General features: G+C 39.7%; 1 protein-coding gene across 2 annotated transcripts in view; it reads right to left on the bottom strand.

The window, feature by feature from the left end:
* The window catches only part of LOC139621275 (multiple PDZ domain protein), a 43,994-nt gene extending 23,517 nt beyond the window's left edge, over positions 1-20,477 (bottom strand). The window contains exons 1-19 of one of the 2 annotated variants that reach the window (XM_071477577.1): positions 20,128-20,477; positions 18,151-18,236; positions 16,210-16,376; positions 12,612-12,773; positions 12,185-12,324; positions 11,546-11,759; positions 11,112-11,234; positions 10,618-10,818; positions 9,846-9,948; positions 8,937-9,025; positions 7,981-8,215; positions 6,298-6,384; positions 5,897-6,000; positions 5,522-5,668; positions 4,610-4,780; positions 3,593-3,781; positions 3,098-3,307; positions 1,846-2,004; positions 1,355-1,507 (exon numbers count right to left, since the gene is read on the bottom strand). In XM_071477577.1, coding sequence (XP_071333678.1) covers positions 1,355-1,507; positions 1,846-2,004; positions 3,098-3,307; positions 3,593-3,781; positions 4,610-4,780; positions 5,522-5,668; positions 5,897-6,000; positions 6,298-6,384; positions 7,981-8,215; positions 8,937-9,025; positions 9,846-9,948; positions 10,618-10,818; positions 11,112-11,234; positions 11,546-11,759; positions 12,185-12,324; positions 12,612-12,773; positions 16,210-16,376; positions 18,151-18,166 — 2,670 coding nt within the window. In that variant the 5' untranslated portion in view covers positions 18,167-18,236; positions 20,128-20,477. The remainder of the gene's footprint in view (positions 1-1,354; positions 1,508-1,845; positions 2,005-3,097; positions 3,308-3,592; positions 3,782-4,609; positions 4,781-5,521; positions 5,669-5,896; positions 6,001-6,297; positions 6,385-7,980; positions 8,216-8,936; positions 9,026-9,845; positions 9,949-10,617; positions 10,819-11,111; positions 11,235-11,545; positions 11,760-12,184; positions 12,325-12,611; positions 12,774-16,209; positions 16,377-18,150; positions 18,237-20,127) is intronic. The other variant, XM_071477578.1, reaches the window with a different exon arrangement.
* Positions 20,478-20,704: the final 227 nt, after the last annotated feature.

Raw genomic sequence — 20,704 nt, 5'->3', positions numbered from 1 at the left:
AGCCATCAGTGGCCAATAGAGAACAGCAGAAATTACTGGTGATCTTGAGAGTGAAATGCACAAAATGTAGTTTCATTATAATAGCAATTGAGACTTTATTAGAACCAGAGTGGCTAGTGATGAATCTCAGCGAGCAAATCCCTCTGGGGGCCAGAACAGAAGTATGAATCTTAAGAAAAAGTTAAAATATGCAAATATGTAATACACATGGGGCTGAATAAGCAGACATGAGAAGCAGAGTAAAACAAGAAAAAGGAAGTTTCATTTTAATAAGGTATGGCTAAATTTGGGATGAACTGAGCTGTGACATCTATAGGTGTAAGTAATGTCATGTATCCTTGCAAAGGAGGGATCAAGTATAGAATAATTATAAAGATAGAAAGAAAAAATAATATTTACAGTCAATAATTAAAAACAAGACAGTTTCCATTATATTTTGTATGTTTTATACCATCTGGATTACAGTTTAGTGTCTATAGTATGTGGTATATCTACAATAAACCAAATAAAGCTTAAGATGCAATGCAATTTCATAGCAAGAAATTACATTATTGGTCTGATTTGGTTGAATTAATCTAATCAGTTACATTGTTTTAAAAGGGCACAATCTTGTTTATTATAGAGAGTATAGCAACTAAAGTGCCTATATAGAGTTTATATATATTTTTTGGTCTTGAACTGTACAACCAATGCAGTAACTCTCTACAAATCCAGACACCATAAAAGAAAGCAGCATGACTGTAATCTGTCAATGCTTTCATGAGAAAAAGAGCTGTCACTGCTTCATTGACGGTGACCTGGAGGCTGAATTTGTCAACTCACAATGCTTGTTTGATCTTAAACACCCAGGTGACCTTTATATTATTGTTCCGTAAACACGTATGGACCAGAAAGGAATAAAAAAAACAAAACATTCATATTATCCATATTATATTGTATCATCCATATACTCTGACCTTTGGTTAAAATGGAAGCACAGATACCCTGAGGAAAACACTTTGTGTGGTCCCTGCTGTTCTTTGTTTCTTTTTCTTATAATTTAATATCCATATGGGGAATTGCTGTTCTAGGGGCACCTAGAGCAACAAAGCAACTGCAGCTGTACTCTTCATATAACAACAAAGTCAGTAATGTTGTTACTGCCTTAACAAAGAAAGAAAAAACATTTCTCCTGACATTTTAACTCCTGATAGTAAAAAAAACAAAGGGCTAATGACTACATGCTTTGCAGCTCATTCGAACAAAGGGCAGTTACTGTTGCAGTAACATTTAATGAAATGAGGGAAATGTTTAAAGCTTCTGTTTTCAGTTTCCTTATACTCTGTGGTACATAAAAATAAAAATGTTTGCTTACCTTAGGTGTGGATGAGTGCAAGTAATCCAGGTCTGCACTACAGCTGCTACCATGAAGAGCAATCATGGACGCCTGGAAAGTGTCGTCCTCTATCCCAGAGTAAGTATGATCTAACACCTTGTCATCAGAGAGGTCTGCTTCACTCGTGTCAATCTGTGATAATGGATGATAATATCAGCAACTGGGACAGAAATCTGGCCTCTATCAATGAGTAATTTAGTGAACTACCCAATCACAGACAGCTATGCTAATCATGCTAAACTTATCGAACTAAAATACTACTAATAAAAACAAATGTTTCCATTGTCAGAATACTGCCTGTATAAGCTAACTGTTGCATGATTACAAACAAACAAACCCAAACAAACAAACAAACCCAAACAAACAAACAAACCACTCTTGGTAATATCACATATAAGGCAGGTACATTTGTTTTCCCCTCTCCAAGATATTCTGATTGATTGTTCAGTTTTTTCCCAAAACTAACTAACCAATGCAGGCTCTGCTCGGTAAACGATGCCCTCAGCCAGATCTTCTTCCTCTCCTTCTTCAACCAAAATACTGTTGAAGTCAAATGAATGGATGGTGGATGATGAAGTTATTTCCTGCTCACCATATAGGTGTGGAGAGTGGGAATATCCACATATTCCCTAGGAAAGTGGAGAAATTCTTTCAGTGTCTCCAGCTTTATATAATTAAATTTTTTGATTGTTTTTACGACCAAATCAATTAAAAAATTAAATAAATTAGTATGGAATGGGAGAAAGATGTTAGGAATCATTAGGAAAACATATCTACTAGCTATAGAGTTAAATAATAATCTTCATCTACGCTTTCAAGCAGAGAAATAGCTCTAAATCGCACATTCACAATTTATTTGAATGAATTCTTAACAGGAACGCTCTTGAACATTTCACATATATTGTTAAGGAAGAGCAGTTGATATTGATTTGGTGTAGCATGCAGCTCAGACAGACACTGTATAGGAAAAGCAAGAAGGCATATTGGAGGATTACACTTGTCAGGCTCAATTTTGAGGGGCAATACAGCAAAATACCCCTCAGAAGTACATTCCACATCCTGCAGGAGAGCTGGATAACCCCACAGAGGCTTCCTACAGCTCTGTAATCCAGCTAACCTTGGCAGCCCAAAGGTCTCATTGTGTAATCCAGTGGCAGATTCAATACAAGAGAAATGCAGCTCCAAAGCCAAAAGAATGCAAGCGGTTTTGCAGCGAGAAACATCCTGTACACAAAGTACAGGTGCCTGGAGCGATGAACATGCCACTGGACAGACTTATTATCCTGACAGATGCCCCAGTGTGTTTAAATGTATTAGAATGTCTGTGCTCTTCGAAATGCAGTAATATCATCATATAAAACAAAGGGCAAAGAGCATTTTAGGCTGGTCACTTCCTCTGAAAGAAGGGGGTGGAATGCTAAACCATTTTCCTGCATGAAAAATTGAAGCCCTTGTAATCTGAAACCTCGTGACTGGTTACTAAGTCGCATGGTATAAAGACAGCCTGACTCACAACCTCACATACACACAGTGATAAATCCCTGGTGTACTGAACAAATTTTAGAAAAAAATCACATAAGCCTGTATAAAACTCTTGGTTTACCCCAACAGATATGCATATTTGTGTCCTTTTACACCCAGTGCAGTAGTCACACTCTACCTCCTACATTCAGATAGGTTTAAAGCAAGGAAAAAAGAGAGAATACCGGTGCTAATGCTTACAGGCAGTGGTTTGGCAACTCCTATCTGGACCTTGCCGAGGTTGGCCCCCTTCAGGGCCTGAACGGCATCCTCCAGACTGGCGTTCTCCAGGTTGGTGATGTTAACATACATGAGTCGGTCCCCTGGCAACAGTCTGCCATCCCGCTCGGCCACACCGTTGGGAACGAGTGAGCGGATCACGATCACCGTCTTTGCAGGGTCCAGTGGGTCCTGTGGTGGAGCCAGCCCAGTAATGTTAAATGAGTAGAGGTCAACTACCACAACTTTCGACTTCGATGAATATCGCAAAGAAGTTACTTTATTTTGGTTCACTTTGTAGAGTATGCCATAAGATGACTATACAAAAAATACAGCAACATATTTTAAAACTTATACTACACTAATACATTTGTGTAAAATAAGCCAAAATGAGCCAAAAAAATATTTCCTGCCACCACAATAACATCTGTACAGTTTTTCATGAGACCATCTATAATTCCTTATAAGCATTCCCACCTGGTAGTCCAAAATGCTGAATCCCAATCCCCCTTCTCCCTTCTCGAGCTCGATATTCTGGATCTCCAGCTCCCACATAGCCAAAGGAGATCCTATTGCATCCTCTGTCACATTATCCTGTGTCGCTGCTGCGGCTGTGTTCACATCTGAGTCTTCAGCAACCAGTACTCTGCTCAGATCTATTTGTTTCTGCAGAGAAAAAACCCAAAATCTCTATGTAACAGCATGCCTTCCCCACTTTTACTCCCAACCCATAGGCTACTACCCTCTAGTTGTGTTTCTGGCTCAGGTTTCTGGCAATAGATAAAAGGGAAATATCTTTGGGATGGTAGGGCCTTAGTACATTATCACAGATAAAGCTGGAGAGATGAAAACCCGTTCCCCAAAGGAAAGCTGCTTTTGATGTTTCATATATCTAGCAAATATTGCTGGCAACTGCTGGTGAGGTGTTACGAGAATTGGTCTTAATAAACTTTCAGCCTCCCCAGCTTATCCCTAAGTCTTAATCCATCATGGTTGGCAATGTGGAAAGCCAATGGAGCGATTGACAGCCCAGGATAAGCTAATAATGGCTGATTGGTTATAAAGGAGGAGGAGGACTTATCATTCTCCAATCATATTCCCTTGCTTATATCCAGGAGCGAGGAAACATTTTTCATGATGCATTACTGCATGTCAAGGAGATGTAAGGAGTTTCTGACTCTCCTTACATGCACCATCTCCTACAATGCTCTCTAAACTATATATTGTCCGCTTCCAGTCTAACCAGTTAACCCACTGTCGAGGGCTTACGGGGGGGGGGGGGGGGTTATTTTGCTTCTGTTTTATTATTCAACATCTATGTAAAGAACTTTTTGCTACATTTTATTGTATGAAAAGTGCTATACAGATAAAGTTTGATTGATTAATGATAGCCAGCATGATTTTACCCTTCTTTGCGATGGTGAATTATTAAAAAAAAAAATAATGATAATAATAAAAACATAATATTTATGATTTTATCTATGATAGTCATACCTTTAATTTGGGTGTTGTGGACAAAGCCTCTGATTCTGGTTGGACAGCTTCCATGTCAGTCGGCAGATGAGGGGCAGGCCTACAGCATATCATGTATACACAGAGTGGAAGCTCCCTCAAGATTCTGACTACTTCCTTGTGGGTCTCACCAATCAGAGATATGCCATTAACCTGTCCCAGAAAATAATAATCTTAGAACAGAATGAAAATAAGTACAGTATTTAGAGTTTAAGATAGAGATAGGATAAGGCACTTGAGAGGGGTAGAACAAGCTGTAAACTAAACATTGACACATTTTCAACAAAGTTGTTGTGGTGATTGTGTTAGCAAATATTGCTTAGTGCACCTTGAATTTATACTTTATTTTTTATCAATTCCTGTGGGTGAAACTCAAAGGCTGCATTCAACCTTTACATACCACAACTTAAGTCATGAGCCACTAATAATTTTTCATACTTAACACGCATGTCTTTTGTTGTAAACACTACATATCATTGTAACATAACATGTGCATAACGGCCCCCGAAAAAATCTACATTTGTATCGTGCGTAGAGCAAGGACACAGGGACAGCTTCATTTGGCTTACTTGATCCACTCTAATGTCCACTTTCATCACTTTCAACCATCATTCATCACCTTATGGCCTTACATCATATTACTCCATCAGTCTTAACACTCACTAACTTTACAGGCAAACTGGACAATGTAGGTCCAAATCCTAATTCAAGAACAGAATGTATCATTACTTCATTACTTCAATTTATTCAATTCTCTCAATTGACCTGAGGAAAAATAAGGTAATGTACAAAATAAATCTTAACAAAAATAAATCTCATCTTACAATATCAATAGCAAATGTAATATAAAGAAGTTCTACACTGTTGGTAGTTATATCTTTTACATACACATACCTCAAGTAGTTCATCTCCATTGAACAGCTTGCCACAGCGACCAACAGGTCCCTCAGGTAGAACAGACCGAATGTAATGATGCCCACTGTTGGCTTCTAGATTGATCCCCAGGCCACTGTTCTCACTGTATTTCTCCACCTGAGCCACCTGTCATGAAAACAACATATCACATCTCAGTTAGCAGGTGAATAGTTTCATCTGTAAATACTGTATATTAATGAGTTAAGCCCCTTTGATTGATAACAAAGGTCATTCTTGCTTTTACGATACCAGTTCTGAGCTGTTTACCACTTTGAAGCGATTTCTCTGGAACAAAGTTGTGTTATGTATAATTTGATGCATAAGAGAGGAATTCACTTTGAAAATGAAACTTACGACAATTTCATTACTAGGACCCAGAATCCCCTGCCATTTCTTCATGAGTTCTTCTTCTTCAAAGAGTGTTAACTTCATCCCTTGGAAAACACAATACAAAGTACCTGTATTAATACACAAAACAACATAAGATAAAAGAAAAATAAAAGCAAATTTATGATAAATCATTCAAAGGACTTGTGATGTGTTCAAAACAAGACCCACATAAAAAAAAACAACTTTTATCTGTGCCTCTTAATTTTTTTTCCTCCTGCACTGTCTGTGAAACTACAAACAGCAGCCATCTCAGTATTTCCTCATAGTCTCTAGTCAGTATGGTCCTGACAAGAACGACTTATCTGTCAGATGTGTGCACCCAGTACCTTGGCTGATACACTTAAAGAAGGATCCAAGTCTCCTACCATGTTTGTCTTCTGTTAGCTTATCCGTTGCTGGGCTGACATCAGATCCTTCACTCTTTGTCTGGAGCGGCTTTTCATCTGCAGTGACTGTAAACACAATGAACAGTGTGACAGGCGGAAGCAGGACAGGACACCGTGGACACCTGACATCACAGGCACACAGCCACTCAAAGCTCATATACATTATATATATATATATATATATATATATATATATATATATATATATATATAATAATTAAATAGTAGCGTGTGTGTGTGTATATATACACACACCGTCATATATATACATGCATACAGTTATACAGTTTGAATGTCCTATTCATTCATAATCACTCTCCCTTTAGAAAAGTAGCCTCTCATTTCCCTACTGATCCAAAAAGACTATACATGTCCCTGTTGATGTTATCCATAACAATAAGCCCTAAACACTGCATGACTTTAAAAATATGTTTAACGATGCTCATACTATTTTTTACATCCTCATGCCACCATTTATGTCTCTGGAGTTCCACAGGGCACCAAACTAGTCACCTATGAAATTACTACTTAGGCACCTGAGCAAACCATGGTCTATACTTCACATCAGCATCTTTTAAGAGCCAACAATAAAGTAATACTAGCTAGTCTGGTATGTGAAAAGGACCTAAGCAACCCTAATACTTACTTGACAACAATCTAAGTGAGTAGTTACTTTTCTTGAAATATCCCAGCCAACTTTTCACACCAAACCTACTGTATGATTTCATGGCCTAAACTAAAAGCTAAGCTAAATTGCTCATCAAACTTTTCTGTTTTTGCACCCAGGGAGCTGTGGAGACATAACTACTTATAATGATAATGGATGCCCTTTTGCAGTACATTTGTAGAAGTCTCTTTCCTCTCTCTTTATTGTGCAGTATTTTACACTCACAAATACAAACTCCTGTAACTGCTGTTTTCTGACAGCAGCCAAGAAAATACTGGCCTCCTCAGTCTCTATCTGTCGGACGTTGGCTGCTAGTTTTTCTGCAGGTTTTTGGGCTGGAACGTCCTGGTGCCAAATCGAATCACTCTCAATCTCCACATGCCACTACTGACACTGAACAATTTATGCAAGTTGCTTTTCTTGCTTCTGTGATATCCTGAAGGTCCTGTCAGGGTAGTTGGAGATTAGAATATTTCTGTTTACCCTCTGTCTTTCTTGTTTATTGTCAGTACAAAAAAATGCAACGTACTAAAAATAAATGCATTTCCCTCTCTTATTAGGGAAAAATATTGATTATTGTTGCTATTATTAACAGGAACCCTATAAATAGAAAAAAGCCATACATAATAACAAGTAAATCTTTCTGTAGCAGAGGAAATACACCTGCAGCATATTCTTTTGATGGACAACTTTCTCATTCTGTATTATATCATTATCAGCTTGGACTGTATTCCAGTGTTACATCCCAAGTCAGTAATTTTCACATGTGCCTGGAGAAAGTTCTGTTTCTGTCTTGTAACTATGATGATAAAAGTGACTGAAATTTCCATTTTGAGTCACAGGAAAATTTACTCCCCACTGTATCATGAACACTCCTGTCTGAGCCACATTTACACATGAAATGACACTTTTTTTCTGACAGGATGATGAGGAACGAGGAATCTGTTTTTTGTTCTATCTTCATTAAATTTCTCTCACATTATCCTTAATCCTACCTTGTGCAGCCTCCTCAGACTTCTTCCTCTCCAGCTCGAGCTCCCTCATGACAGTGGTGGTGGTGGGGATGGTGGTAGAAGGGGGCAGGATGGCGACAGTGGGGGCCACAGCAGGGGGGATCTCGTCAGGCCGGAAGCCCCGCCGGATCAGCTTAAGATGGACTGTCTGGCTGGTGTGTCTGAGCACTTCCACAGCCTGTTGATTGGTGTATCCCTGTATGTTTACACCATCAACCTGCAGAGGGCGATCATTTATGAGCCTGGGGATTTAATCAGGGCAAAAGAACTTGTGCATGCATTTAGAGTGTGCTTAAATGCCATCTATATTGTAGTTTGACATTAGTGGAATTGGAATAAGATTGATCAAAGCCATTCACTTGAGTATTCCAATCTATTTTAGCAATTCACTTTATTTATGTAGATCATTTAGGGCAGGTGAAAACTCCCTCAGTTTGAAAAATTTACAGTCAATTAAGTTGCTAGTTTGAGTCCCAAAGTGCATTATCGTTTACACCTAAGGACAAATCTCAATCAAGCACACACACACACACACACCCACACACACACACACACACCAATATACCTGAACAAAAAAAGAGTTTGTGAGAACTTGAGGAAAAACAGGCTGACATTAACTCTTGTGTTTCAAAATATGAAGGAAATTACACACAGTTTCACTTCATTGTTAATGTCCTGCAGTAATGAAATTAAAACTTAATTGCTCCATTGTGCTAATTCAACACTTTTTTTACATTCAGTCACAAAAACACTTTGTGAGCTATTGGTTAATTGTGAATTATTCAAAATGATGTATCTCATTATTTCCCTCCACTGGCTGAATGAGCAAATGTGATCACTGTAATTGATAATACAAAGCTTTTGCTGCATATTTTACTGCATGCCAGTGAAGACAGAGAAAACAGTAATAGCTACAAAGAGCATAATGGGGTACTTACAGCTATTATCTGGTCTCCCACATGAACACGGCCATCTTGATCTACAGCGCTGTCTTTTGTTATACTCTTAACAAAAATACCAGAGGGCTCTGAGAAGTCAAAACAAGACAAAGAACATTAAAGGGATAAGGAAGATAGCCATGAATCGTGACATTCAAGAAGACCCAAGGAGAAAAGGGAACAGATGTTTCAGCTTGATGGTAAGAGCCGGTGTTAGACAGCATGTTTGTAAGTCATAAGCAATGATGTGTTGAACTCAGTGCGCTTACAGCATGTCTACCTTGAAAATAAAAATAATGTAGAGTGCTTTTCTGCCAAGGGAGTTCAATAGTCAATTGAATTCCATGAATATAACATATTATAATAAAAGGTAATCACTGGTGATATCTATTGTAGCTTATGGCTAGAATTTTTAAGGCAGACAGACGTGAAAACATGTTTAAAAATTAATCTAAAGCTGCATTAATTGTGTGTTATTTATTTATTTATTTATTTTGGACACTGAGGGCAGTGGAAAAAGCTTAAAGCACACCCAAGTGTTAGCAAACAATTGTCATATTCATTTAACATGGAGCAACATTGGCATTAATTTCAAGCTGTGTGTCTGTCCACTTGATAAATATATGTACCTTTATTTTCACCCTTATTTTAGTTCTGTTTCCTTTTTCCCTCAGAAAAATATATTTCCCTTTAGCTGCTAAATGCACAAAGCGAATTTTTTACTATTTGGTCAGTTATCATAACCCGTGATAAAACTGGGTTTGAGCAACTTTCATTCACACTACACATCCCATCCATTGTTAAAAAATATTGATAATGCAGCTTTAAATGTGTATGTAGTGAAGCACAGATGTGATGTAAACATCAATATGACACTTTTAATGATTATCCATCGTGAGAATTCATCACCTGAATTTTTATCTCCAACATATCCAGCAATCGTAATCCCTAGTCCCTGGGCATTCTTGGTAAGGCTCACATCAAACGCCTCCGTCTCCTCTTCCTCATAGCCCTGTGAAAAGATGAATGCCAATGACAAGTCAACATCAACTAAGCCAGTAAAAGTTAAGGATAATTCATGTGACAACAGTAGAAAAGCAAGTCATGACACTTGAGTCATATGACTGCACCACACGTTCACCAAAATACACATTCCAGCTCTAATTAATGAATTCTCTGAACCTGTCAGCCACACACAAAAAAAAAAAAAAAAAAACAGTTAATGTGTGCCATCAAAAGGATATGCTGTTCGTCATTACACATACTGAGTCACTGGAATTCATTCATGTTTCAATAGGGCTGACTGTTGAGAATAGCCATGAAATTGCTGTGGAAGTGCTGTTTCTGAGGAAGTAAAGCAGCATCTGCACTCAAAAGTGTGAGTCACAGGTGATATAACCTGCAATATTCTTTAATTCCATTTATCCAGGGCTGTCAAGAGGTAAGAACAGATAAAACTGGAGATGAAAAACCTGTATTTTAGGTCTGAAGTGTTTTTAATATAAGTGTAAAACTCTGAATGTGTGTCATGTATGATAATCAATCATCCTCTTGATATGGAGAAACTGCTTTATCACAGGGATGCTGCAAATCGTGACATCAATATGAATGTGACTGACATCCAAATTATGAGGATTTGTGTCTTTTTTGGTTTATAGTACAGTGAAACGGCCACTCTCACCTGTTGTTCATTGACAGTGGGGAGCACCACTGGCATGACCGCAGAGACACAGGGATTCTCGTCTACAGGACCCCTGGTAACCACCAGTTTGACCCTGTTGCCGCACTGCCTGAGGACCTGTGCCACCTGTTCACTGCCCATGCCATACAGGTCAGTGTCTCCAATTCTCAGGATGTGGTCTCCACTGTGCAGGCGGCCATCCTGAGGAAGAAAAAAGTATGTTTTCTGTCTTGGTCTGTGTAGCCTCAGTAGAAATCAAACCCATAATGAGACTGTCACTACCAAAGAAAAGACAGAGTGACAGTTAATTCTGTGCTTGCTTGCAATTAACTCTCTCATTATACCAAGCTGACAAGAGTCATCTCTCTACAACACTGACAGTGTCATAAAATACCAAAAAAATCATCTTATTCACTGTATAAATAACTATTAACAACGCAGAAGCCTCAGAATGCTAATTCCCAAAGAAAATAGAGACGCATTAATGCAATCACCTGATCAGCTATTCCTCCAGGAAGAATGGTTTTGACAATAACCCCAGTGGTCTTGCCTCCGACAATACCGAACCCAAGGCCAGTGCCATCGTTGACCAGCTCAATTGTCTCCACGTGCTGCCACTAAGTAGAGTAATAAGGAAGAAACAATAAGGCTAGTGTTGGTGTTTACTTTGGAAAAATAGTGTTATTCACTGTAATATTAGGACATCTTGATTTTCTCTAACAACAAACAGGTCTGTTTGCCTCTGGTAGTCACACTGTATTGCCATGTGGGATTGAGCTGCTTCTATGTGTCTTTGTTCAATTTGTTATGTGTACGTCAAAACAGGCATTCTAAGTGTACTCATAAACTGCAAGACTCTAGGTCTCCACTTAAAAGTCTTGTCAGATTGTGAGCCTTCTTCAAGAGAACTGTGCAAATGTGTTTATACCGCGCTGGAGTTGGCCGACAGTGTACTGGCAGCAGAGGGCGTGCGGGACACCACAGGACTGGTCAGCTGAGGTATTGGTCCTCTAGCCACTGTGAGCTGCACCCTCTCTGAAGCACTCTGCAGGATGCCTATAGCCTGCTGGTGGGTCACTGTCTGGTCCAGGGGCTGGCAATTTATGGCCAAGATCTGGTCTGCTTCTTTGAGCTTTCCATCACTGTATGGACAGAAGCAGAGTGTGTCATTTAGAGAAGGACATAGTGCAGTAAATGTTGTCAGAGCCTCCGAGATTTTAATTTAGTCTGCGTTTTCAGTGACAACGTAACTTTGTCATTCTTGCTTGCAGTTTTGGCTAGATTTTGTCCAGTTTCTCTCAGCATTAAAACTGTATATTTTAGTTTTTGTTCCTACTTGAATGAAATTAATTAAACTCTGCTTTGAAGTTGTGAACAGAATAGTTTCCAAGACTGTTAGGGAGAAACCACAGCCAAAAAAATATTTCTCTAACTCCTTAATTCAGTTTCATCAACTGGCAAGATGTTGCAACATTTTCTGGAACGCTACCTTTGTTGTGAAAAGATTTTAATCAGTTTTGAAATCTCTCTTGGCTCTATAAATGAAGACATGTTGATTCTAACATACCAATGAGCCACACTCCCCAGCTGAATTTCCTGGATGAAGATGCCGAGCTCTCCGCGGTTCTCGCTCTTCAGGCCCACCACGCTGAAGCCCAGACCTCCTGATGCCGGCTTCTGCAGCTCCACGTGTGCCACATAGCGCCCCTGTGTCATACACACACATACACTTTGGCCCCCATGCTGACTCATTATAGCATCAAAGCTACAGGCAGCCTTTAGAAGTCTATTTGAAGTGACTCAAGAGAGAAGAGCACTCTCTGTGGTCTGCAGTTTTGACTGTCTTTGGATATTTGGTTTGAATTATAAGACTTATTCAAGTTGATCTACATGTTCATAGATGAGGTGATTTTCGTTTGTCTCTTAAAATGAGCAAAACATTAGCCTATAATATTACACTGACATTATTACACCAGCGTTTCAGTTGGTTATACCTGTGCCATGGACTGAATAATATGCTCGAATTCTTCAGATGATGTCTTCCCATTAATGTGCGTAGCAGCTGATGTATCTGAATAGGAAACATGGCTTCCATTTGGCTTCACCGCTGAGATGTAATCAGCAGGGTCACTCCCACGTGATGCTGGGACACTTCCCTGAATATATAAAGAAAGAGACATGTAGTGAGTAATGTTGCAAGCTGCAGAGTGACAGATTATTGTGATATGCATAACACCATGGAGGTCAAAATCAGATTGAAAAGGACACTGGACCTTCATTATGAAACTTGTGTCTTAGATTTCTAGTTTGAATGCTGCATCAAACAGCTTTGGATTCCTGATCCTGCACACCATAGCAATTCTGCACATTAATCCCATCAAAGACAAAGTTTGAGCAAAAACCATCATGACTTGTTCATACAATGAACGTAAACATTTATCAAGTTTAATTTTAGGCACCAAAATCCTGAGTCGTGGGTGTGTACCACCACAGGGATGGCAGATAGTTTGTTGTCCCACCATGATTAGCTGGATCTATGGCAGCCTAATCCTTCAGGAGATAATGGCACTTAGCTGATGTTCCAACAATGACTAGGCTCCAAATACAATATTTCTGTCATGGTGGGGGAAAAGCATCACTGGCCATCTGGATGCCTTAATGTGCTTGGGTTTTAATTACTGCAATGACTTTAGTTCTGTGACAGATGAATTACATGAACGCGACAACTACATAAAACAGTGTTTTCCCGATTTCATTAGCCAAAGGCTGTAATGTTTATGGCCATCTGAACTGGATTCAATTCAGATGGTCATATCGATTCACAGAGATAATTTCATAAACACTCTATTTGGCATATGGCTCTGACAAGCAGAAGCTGTCCTTGTGAACTTGAGCATTTGCATGAGGAAGTTCACTGCACAACTTTCAGAGCTTGAGAAACATGTACAGTAAAGTGACACCTCCTTTTAAATACAGTCCCAAATTAGTCCTCAGAAACAAAAGCCCATTGGACAGGACACATTAGTGCCGCACAGTGCAAACAAAACCCTATGGGCCGGGCTAAGTTAGCGTAGCATGCTGCTAAGTTGCTGTCCTCATGCATAAGCTTTGTTAGCTGGGGCCTTGCTAAGAGGATTAAAGTTCCAGTTTGGTTCTTGCACATTTAAGAAATTGTTTCTGCCCCACTTCACATGGTGGCAGCGGCCTCTTTCTCATTGGAGAGCAGGGCCTTGTCGCCATAGCGACATGGGCTGAGCCAGGCCTAACTAGCTGAGCCAGAAGAGGACAGTGTGTGTGTGTGTGTTTATGTGTCTGGCTCTTGTCTCACAACAAAACGCAGCCTCTCTCCAAATTGTTTCTGCTTAAGGGGGACAAACAAGTGCAGCTGGGTTTGGAAGCTCTACAAAAGACATTACAGAGGCACATCTATTTGTTGTAGTTTCTGAAATATGTCTCTTTACCATTGTTACAACATGGAATCTGTCCATTCTAAGATCTGAAGAGACTTTCCAATGAATGGCTGCTTGATAAATTGTGCTCAGTAAAACAAAGACATAGCCATAAGCACGCACACACACACACTCAAACACACACACATAGGAATGCACCCCTTTTGAAATAAGCTAAATCACCAGCACACAAAAAAATGCCAGCAGGGCTTTTATAATCTAAATTCCACAAGGGGTAAAAAGCTCGAGCATCCGTGCCTCCCACTGCATAGCTCAAATATTTTCGTCTCTATTTCTCAAATGCTTACCCTGGCCCCTTTCCACTGTGACTTAAGAGCTTTTCCTTCCACTCAAATGTTCAATTCTCAATGGGGGAGAATCGGCTCGAAAAAGAGCCTGCCTTTAGACCAACTATCTCTGCTCATGTACCCATATTATATCTGGCTCGCATGAACCCTGACAGTAATTTGGCCATAGCAGCAATACGACTGGGGATGGAGACTGAAGGAGTAGGGCCATGTGGCTTGACATGAGCCAGAAACAGAATCAGTGAGGTCACCCAGGAAACAGGGAAGATAAATGCCAAGACACAGGTAATGCGGGAATTCAATTTCACCTTTTTTTGTGGATGCTGTTATTATCATGTGTCCACTGACAATAGACTGCTCCACAATGCCACTCAATTCTGTCTTTGAACTACAGGCCTACAGTGCCTAGCAAGGTAAATAATGGAGTCAATCTTGTCCCTGATTCATAACATTGCACAGACATACAGGGCATTTAAACAAATAGATGATGATGATAAGTTATATTTCCTCCTCCTGCCTAACTGCATTTTTTATACGTAAATCTATACTTAACTTTTAATAGATGAAACAGTCCTGCGATTACGTTTATTGCATTATTATCACGTATAACTTATTGCCTTTGATACTGTTGATCACACCATCTTTCTGGATTGACTAAAACACTGGGTTTGCATAGATGGCACTGCCCTCAGATGGTTTTCTTCATATCTAACAGAGAGATCTTTCAAGATAACCATCAATGATTGTCATGTGGGGTTCCACAGGGCTCTGTCCTTGGTCCTGTTGTGTTCAGTTTGTATATGCTTCTCTTGGGTCATATTACTCACCAGTTTGAAATGGTTGCCTATCCTAGTTGGCATTCATATCATTTCAATCTAATGATCTTGAAAATACTTACTGCTATCAAGGACTGGGTGTCACATTTATTTATTTATTTTTACAATTAAATTTGGAAAAAAAACTGAATCTTGGTCATTCGCCCAGACCGAGTCTCAATGAACATCAATCCTGGGAATACAAAACCATCTGCAAGGAATCTTGATGTTGAGTTTGATCAGAACTTAACTTTTTACCATCACATTAAGAAACTTGTTTTTTGCAACTCAGAAATATTGCTAAAATCAGTTCAGCACTGCCTGAGAACATCATAGGGCAAATCAACTATTCCTTCATTTCATCTCACCTGGATTATTATAACTCCCTGTTTTCCTGCTTAAGTGAATCTGCAATTTCACGACTGCAGTTGGTTCAGAACGCAGCAGCCAGGCTCATGTCAAGTGAAGAGAACACATCACCCCCATTCTGGTTCAACTTCTCTGGCTTCCCATACGTTTCAGAATTCACTTTCCTCCTGATCACATTCAAAGCCCTCCATGGAATGGCACCCTCCACCAAGATCACAAAGATCGTCTCACCAATTGCTCTTAAATGTTCCACGGTCCAGGCTCAAAACGAAGGTGGACCGCACTTTTGCGGCCTCTCCTTCACTGTCAGGTCAGCTAAGTCTGTGCCACTTTTTAAAAGACTTTTATAACCCACTTCTACAGGCGGGTGTTTTCATAAGATTGCTGTTTATTTTGTTGGTTTTATCTTTTATCTTTTATTCCTGTTGCTTTTATCTTACTTGTGGTTCTGTGTGGTCTACTATATTGTTTTTTATTTCACTATATTGTTTTTTATTGTTGAATTTTTTTATTTCATTACTAATTATATAGCACTTTGTAACTCCTTTTTAGAAGTTTATTAGTTTTTTTATCATTATTATTATTATTATTATTATTATTATTATTATTATTATTATTATGGATACCTGGAAGTACAGACTTGGAGTTTACCTGGTCTCTGAGATGCTGGACAGACTTCTGCAAGGCCAGGATCTGGTGGAAGAGGGGGCTCTGGAGCACTGATTTAAGCAGGCTGAGCTTCTCCTCAGTGGGCACCTCCCCTCGCTCCTTCAGTTTGGCCTGGAGACGCTCCACCGCCTGCAAGGCACGCTGTGTATCTGCAAACCGTTGAATATTTTAGTGACAGCACAGGCCAGAGTGAAGGAGTGGATGCAGGGGGGGAAGGAGGCGTGGGAGTGGAAGAGGTGGAGAGGGATGATGAGACAGAAGCGTTATCAGTACAGGGTAGAGATAGTGAGACAGGGAAGGGTGTGTGGAAATGACTTTATCGAGTCATTTAAATATCCTTATGTAATTTTATCTTCATTGATATGCTTGTTAAAAATATACAGGTTCCCATAACCATTTGGCGAATTCCTTTAATTCATGTCTTTATGTTTAACAGTGACATGTAAAATAAGCATAGAAGAGGGATGAGAAAGCCACACATCACAACCTGCAGGCTTAGCTGAAGCTGACTGGTGCTCGGCAGACCTTACTATACAGAAATCACGTAGCATCAGGTTTTGCACCAGAAGAAAAAAGAAAAAAACAACTCAATTTTCAACACACTGTTTGTTTCCAGAATAGCAATGTTTCCTTTTTTGCCTGTTGGGTCAATTGTGGGTTGCACAGGAGCATAGAATGGGTATCAAGAGGAAAAGATAAAATAACCAGGCCCGCCACAGTTTGCTTGCTGGACCCTGCATAAGCCCCACAATCGAGCAACTCCAGAGAGGCTTGTTAGTGAGTTTGGTCCAGCCCAACGTCATCTGGACAAAAATCAAGCAATTTCCAAAGCTCACCAACTGTGACTAACACCTAATAGGGCGTACACAAGGGCCAAAGCACTTTTTGCACTGAGATGCTTTGTTGTTCGAACAAAGGTTGTAAACACGCCAATAACACTTGAGCCTCAGCAGATTTTTTTTTTCTGTTTGCCACTGGACCTATGCAGGTAACTGTAGTGTTTTCATTGCTCTCGCCTCAGCGTGCAAAATGAGGAGTCCCACCAGATGGTGACATGTATGTTTGCATTTGTGTGTGTTCTAAAAGATGGGGTGGTTTCATAGTAGTGAGGATGGCAAAAATGCAACGGTCTAAATTTGTTTTTACTCATGAAATTTTGGTCAGATTTAATTTTGAATTCTGTCTTCCTTACATGTGACGTAAAACATGAATTGAAATTCTTTAAGCTTCAATTCATATTATACCACAGCTGGTGCATAATGCCCCACTGCCCCCAAGCTGCGCATTACAAATGACTGCACACAGTAAACATGCCTGTCTTGAGAGTGACCACAGATTGCAGCTTTAAGGAAAGAAGCTAGCAGCAAAAATTTGGCTCCATTCTTGGCAATTGGAAAAATAAATTTCAATGGGGACAAACAAACAATCAGATATATAGCAACATTATCAGATATGGCAACGTTGGCAGTCCACAAGCCTTGAGCTGAATCCAGGGCCTCTTACACTGGTTGAGAAAACTCACAGCAGGAGCCAAATGTGGGATGCAGAGCCAGCAAAGACGGACACCCAACTGACTACACCAAACCCCTTTGCAAAAACTGCTCATTTTAAAAATGAAATCAAAACAAAAGAAGGCACAGTGAGTGCACAGTGGCAGTATTTTTTTTTTGTCTTGTTTATCGAAGTAGTTTTGAATCTTAATTAGACTGAGTATTGGTAATGGAGTCAGAAATATGTTATTGTGACAACACTAGATGCTAAAGCTTGGCCTGTTTCAGTTTAATTAGTGGCAGAATTAGGCAAGAAAAAGAAACATTTGATAGATGTAATGGATACAAGTCTGGTATTCATCAATTGTAAATAACAGAGTGACTCACTCTGGTGTATGTGGCTGCCAAAAAACAGTACAAAATGATGACTTACCCATTGTTTCAATCATTTTCAGAACTCCAGGTGAATGTGATTTTTCTCCATTAACAGCAATTTCACTCTCTCCCCTTTTTCAAGGCCTGCAAAGAACATAAGAGAACTGAATATCAGGGCACAAATTCACAACACACTCCATACAAACAGGAAGTCAGAGCAGGAAAGGCTCCTTCTCCTCTGAACCCAACTTTTTACACATTCTCCATACAAAAGGTCGACATGAAAGGGAAAATGAATTTATTTCCTTTCTGTCAGACCCATATTTACATAGGGTACATGGGGTTTTAGGATGGATGTTGTTTTTTTGCTCCAAAGATATGTTACTTTATCTTGTTATCTAAATAACTTTAATGACCCACTGTAATTCAAAATACAATGACATCTTTATACATTACACCTTTAAAGGCTAATGATAACATATTAAGGTGGTTATGTCATTACATTTAACTAATGCTTTTATAAAGGGTGTGATGGCTGTCAACTCCCATCTCAGGATCATCACACTTGACTTTAGAAGAAGCTTTGTTACAAGCATTGCATGACTCAGGGAGACGATTAAAGGAGATTGGTAAGATAATTAAAAGCCCTATACAGACTCTTAGAATAGCGACAGTACATGTGGCAACAGGATCACCACAGCACTGGTTTGTATATGTTAATTTCATTTGCTTCATCGGATGTACATTTATAAATTTCAAACTGACAGATGAGCTTTCTAAATACAGTATGTGGCAGCTGCGTATATTTATTTGTCTTAAACCTGTAAATTATTTTCCATGTACTGGTGTACAATCAAACTTTTGAGTCGTGCTGAATTTTCTTTACTGGTTAATTGCTGCATGAGAAGATGTCAGTGCTGCATAATTATGAATAGCTTTACTTCTTTATTAGTGCTATTAAATCACTACCTTAATTAATTGTATGATCATTCTAATGGTGATTCAAATGACAACTGGCATTCAGGTTAATATGAATATAGACATTTCACATTGCTTTAATATTCGAATATGTCCATGGCTTTTAATGAGTTTATCTGTAAACTCGGCTATTCAGTTCTTTGTTTAAAGCCTACGTTTTTTCTTACCTCTTCTCTTGGCTTATTACAATAATATAGCCACAATAGAGTATTTTTCAGTTCTAATATATTGGTATTGTAAAAAGTCTCGTAAATGGTTCCTATTTTGAAGGAAGAGCAGAAGGGATTCTCTCTTTAAGCTGCACATATCCAGCGGCTTGTAATGATTCACTAAAGGCCTAAGGAACTCATGAGCGTCTGTTACAAAGTGGACCTAAGACCTAAATCCCAAACATGGGTGCTTTATCGGCATTTACCCCCGAAAATAATCGTTGTTGAAGTCATGGCTGAGCTTTGCTGTGGCCACAAACAGCCAATAACAACAGGTTGACATTTTATCGTGTAGTTCTTCTCCAACATAACAGGCAATGTCGGTCGACCACGTCCCCACTTCGTCCTTTTTTCGTGTGAATAAAGCGTTTGCTACAGTAGACGCTGGCTGCGTGTATTGTTAGTAAATCAGGTTTGCTAGTATTTTGAATATAGTCGCCAGGGCACTTGGGACAATCCGCTTTTCTCAACTCCTCCTCCTCCTCCTTCTTCTTCTTCTTCCCCATCTCATCCACGGAGCAAGAAAGCAACAGGCTTCCGACAAGCAGACGGTAAAGAAGTTAAAAAAGTATCGCTGCTATGTAGCAAAAAAAAAAACGCCCATGGTGGCTATTCACAGTATACACAAAACACTTCATGGTGGAAAAGATACACTTAAAGCTGTTTGAGTCCCGCCTGTCTTGCTCAGTGACCCAACGCGACAACGGGCGTCTCAGAATATTTCCCCCCTCATTAGCGACATTGTAGCGAACAAAGGCGACTCTTGCAAAACCTCAAGTTATTTTCGATTACACAATGTCCAGTAACATTTCCTCAAGCGAAACTTTGTCAGAAAAATAACCACTTACATGAGTGTGGAGCCTGTAGTTTCCCAGCGTCCTAGCCGACCCTCTGTTGTCCTGCGGCTAACGGCGCACTGACTGGGGCTTAAAGATGGGGCGTAGTGTAACTCGAGCTCCTATGGACATTTTCGGCGATAGCGGCACCGAGAGTTGAGCTGGGCCTGAAGCGCCGCTTGCTGGCTGCGCTGACACCCAGGCCGGAGATGTCAAACCTGCCTTTTACCTCCAGCCAGGGTTGTAGTCATATCATGAAACAACTCAAATCACCCTAATATGTCCCATTTCACGTTTTGTGGAGACGGGGCAGGAGTTCGCTGTCGAGCTCGTGTTGCCTTCAGGTTCCCATAAATAAAACAGGCTTAATGGCAGCTTCATTACGTTTTTCATATAGACCCCAAAAAAATAGCCACGACGTTATTACAGCATTGGGACACCGCCTGCTCCTAGATATTCTGACCCCATGGAGCAATTAAATAATGAAAGAGTTCGACCTAGATTTTAACACAGGGGCCCTCTACAAGACAGGGCAACAAGAGTGCAAAATAAAGTCAGTTGATTTAGTGGTGTAAACTCTCAACTCAGC

This window comes from Trachinotus anak, unplaced genomic scaffold (genome assembly GCF_046630095.1).
Source record: "Trachinotus anak isolate AG129_WGS33_773 ecotype Australia unplaced genomic scaffold, CSIRO_AGI_Tana_v1 ptg000005l, whole genome shotgun sequence".
Classification (NCBI taxonomy): Eukaryota; Metazoa; Chordata; class Actinopteri; order Carangiformes; family Carangidae; genus Trachinotus; species Trachinotus anak.
This window is presented reverse-complemented; position numbering and strand designations above follow the sequence as displayed.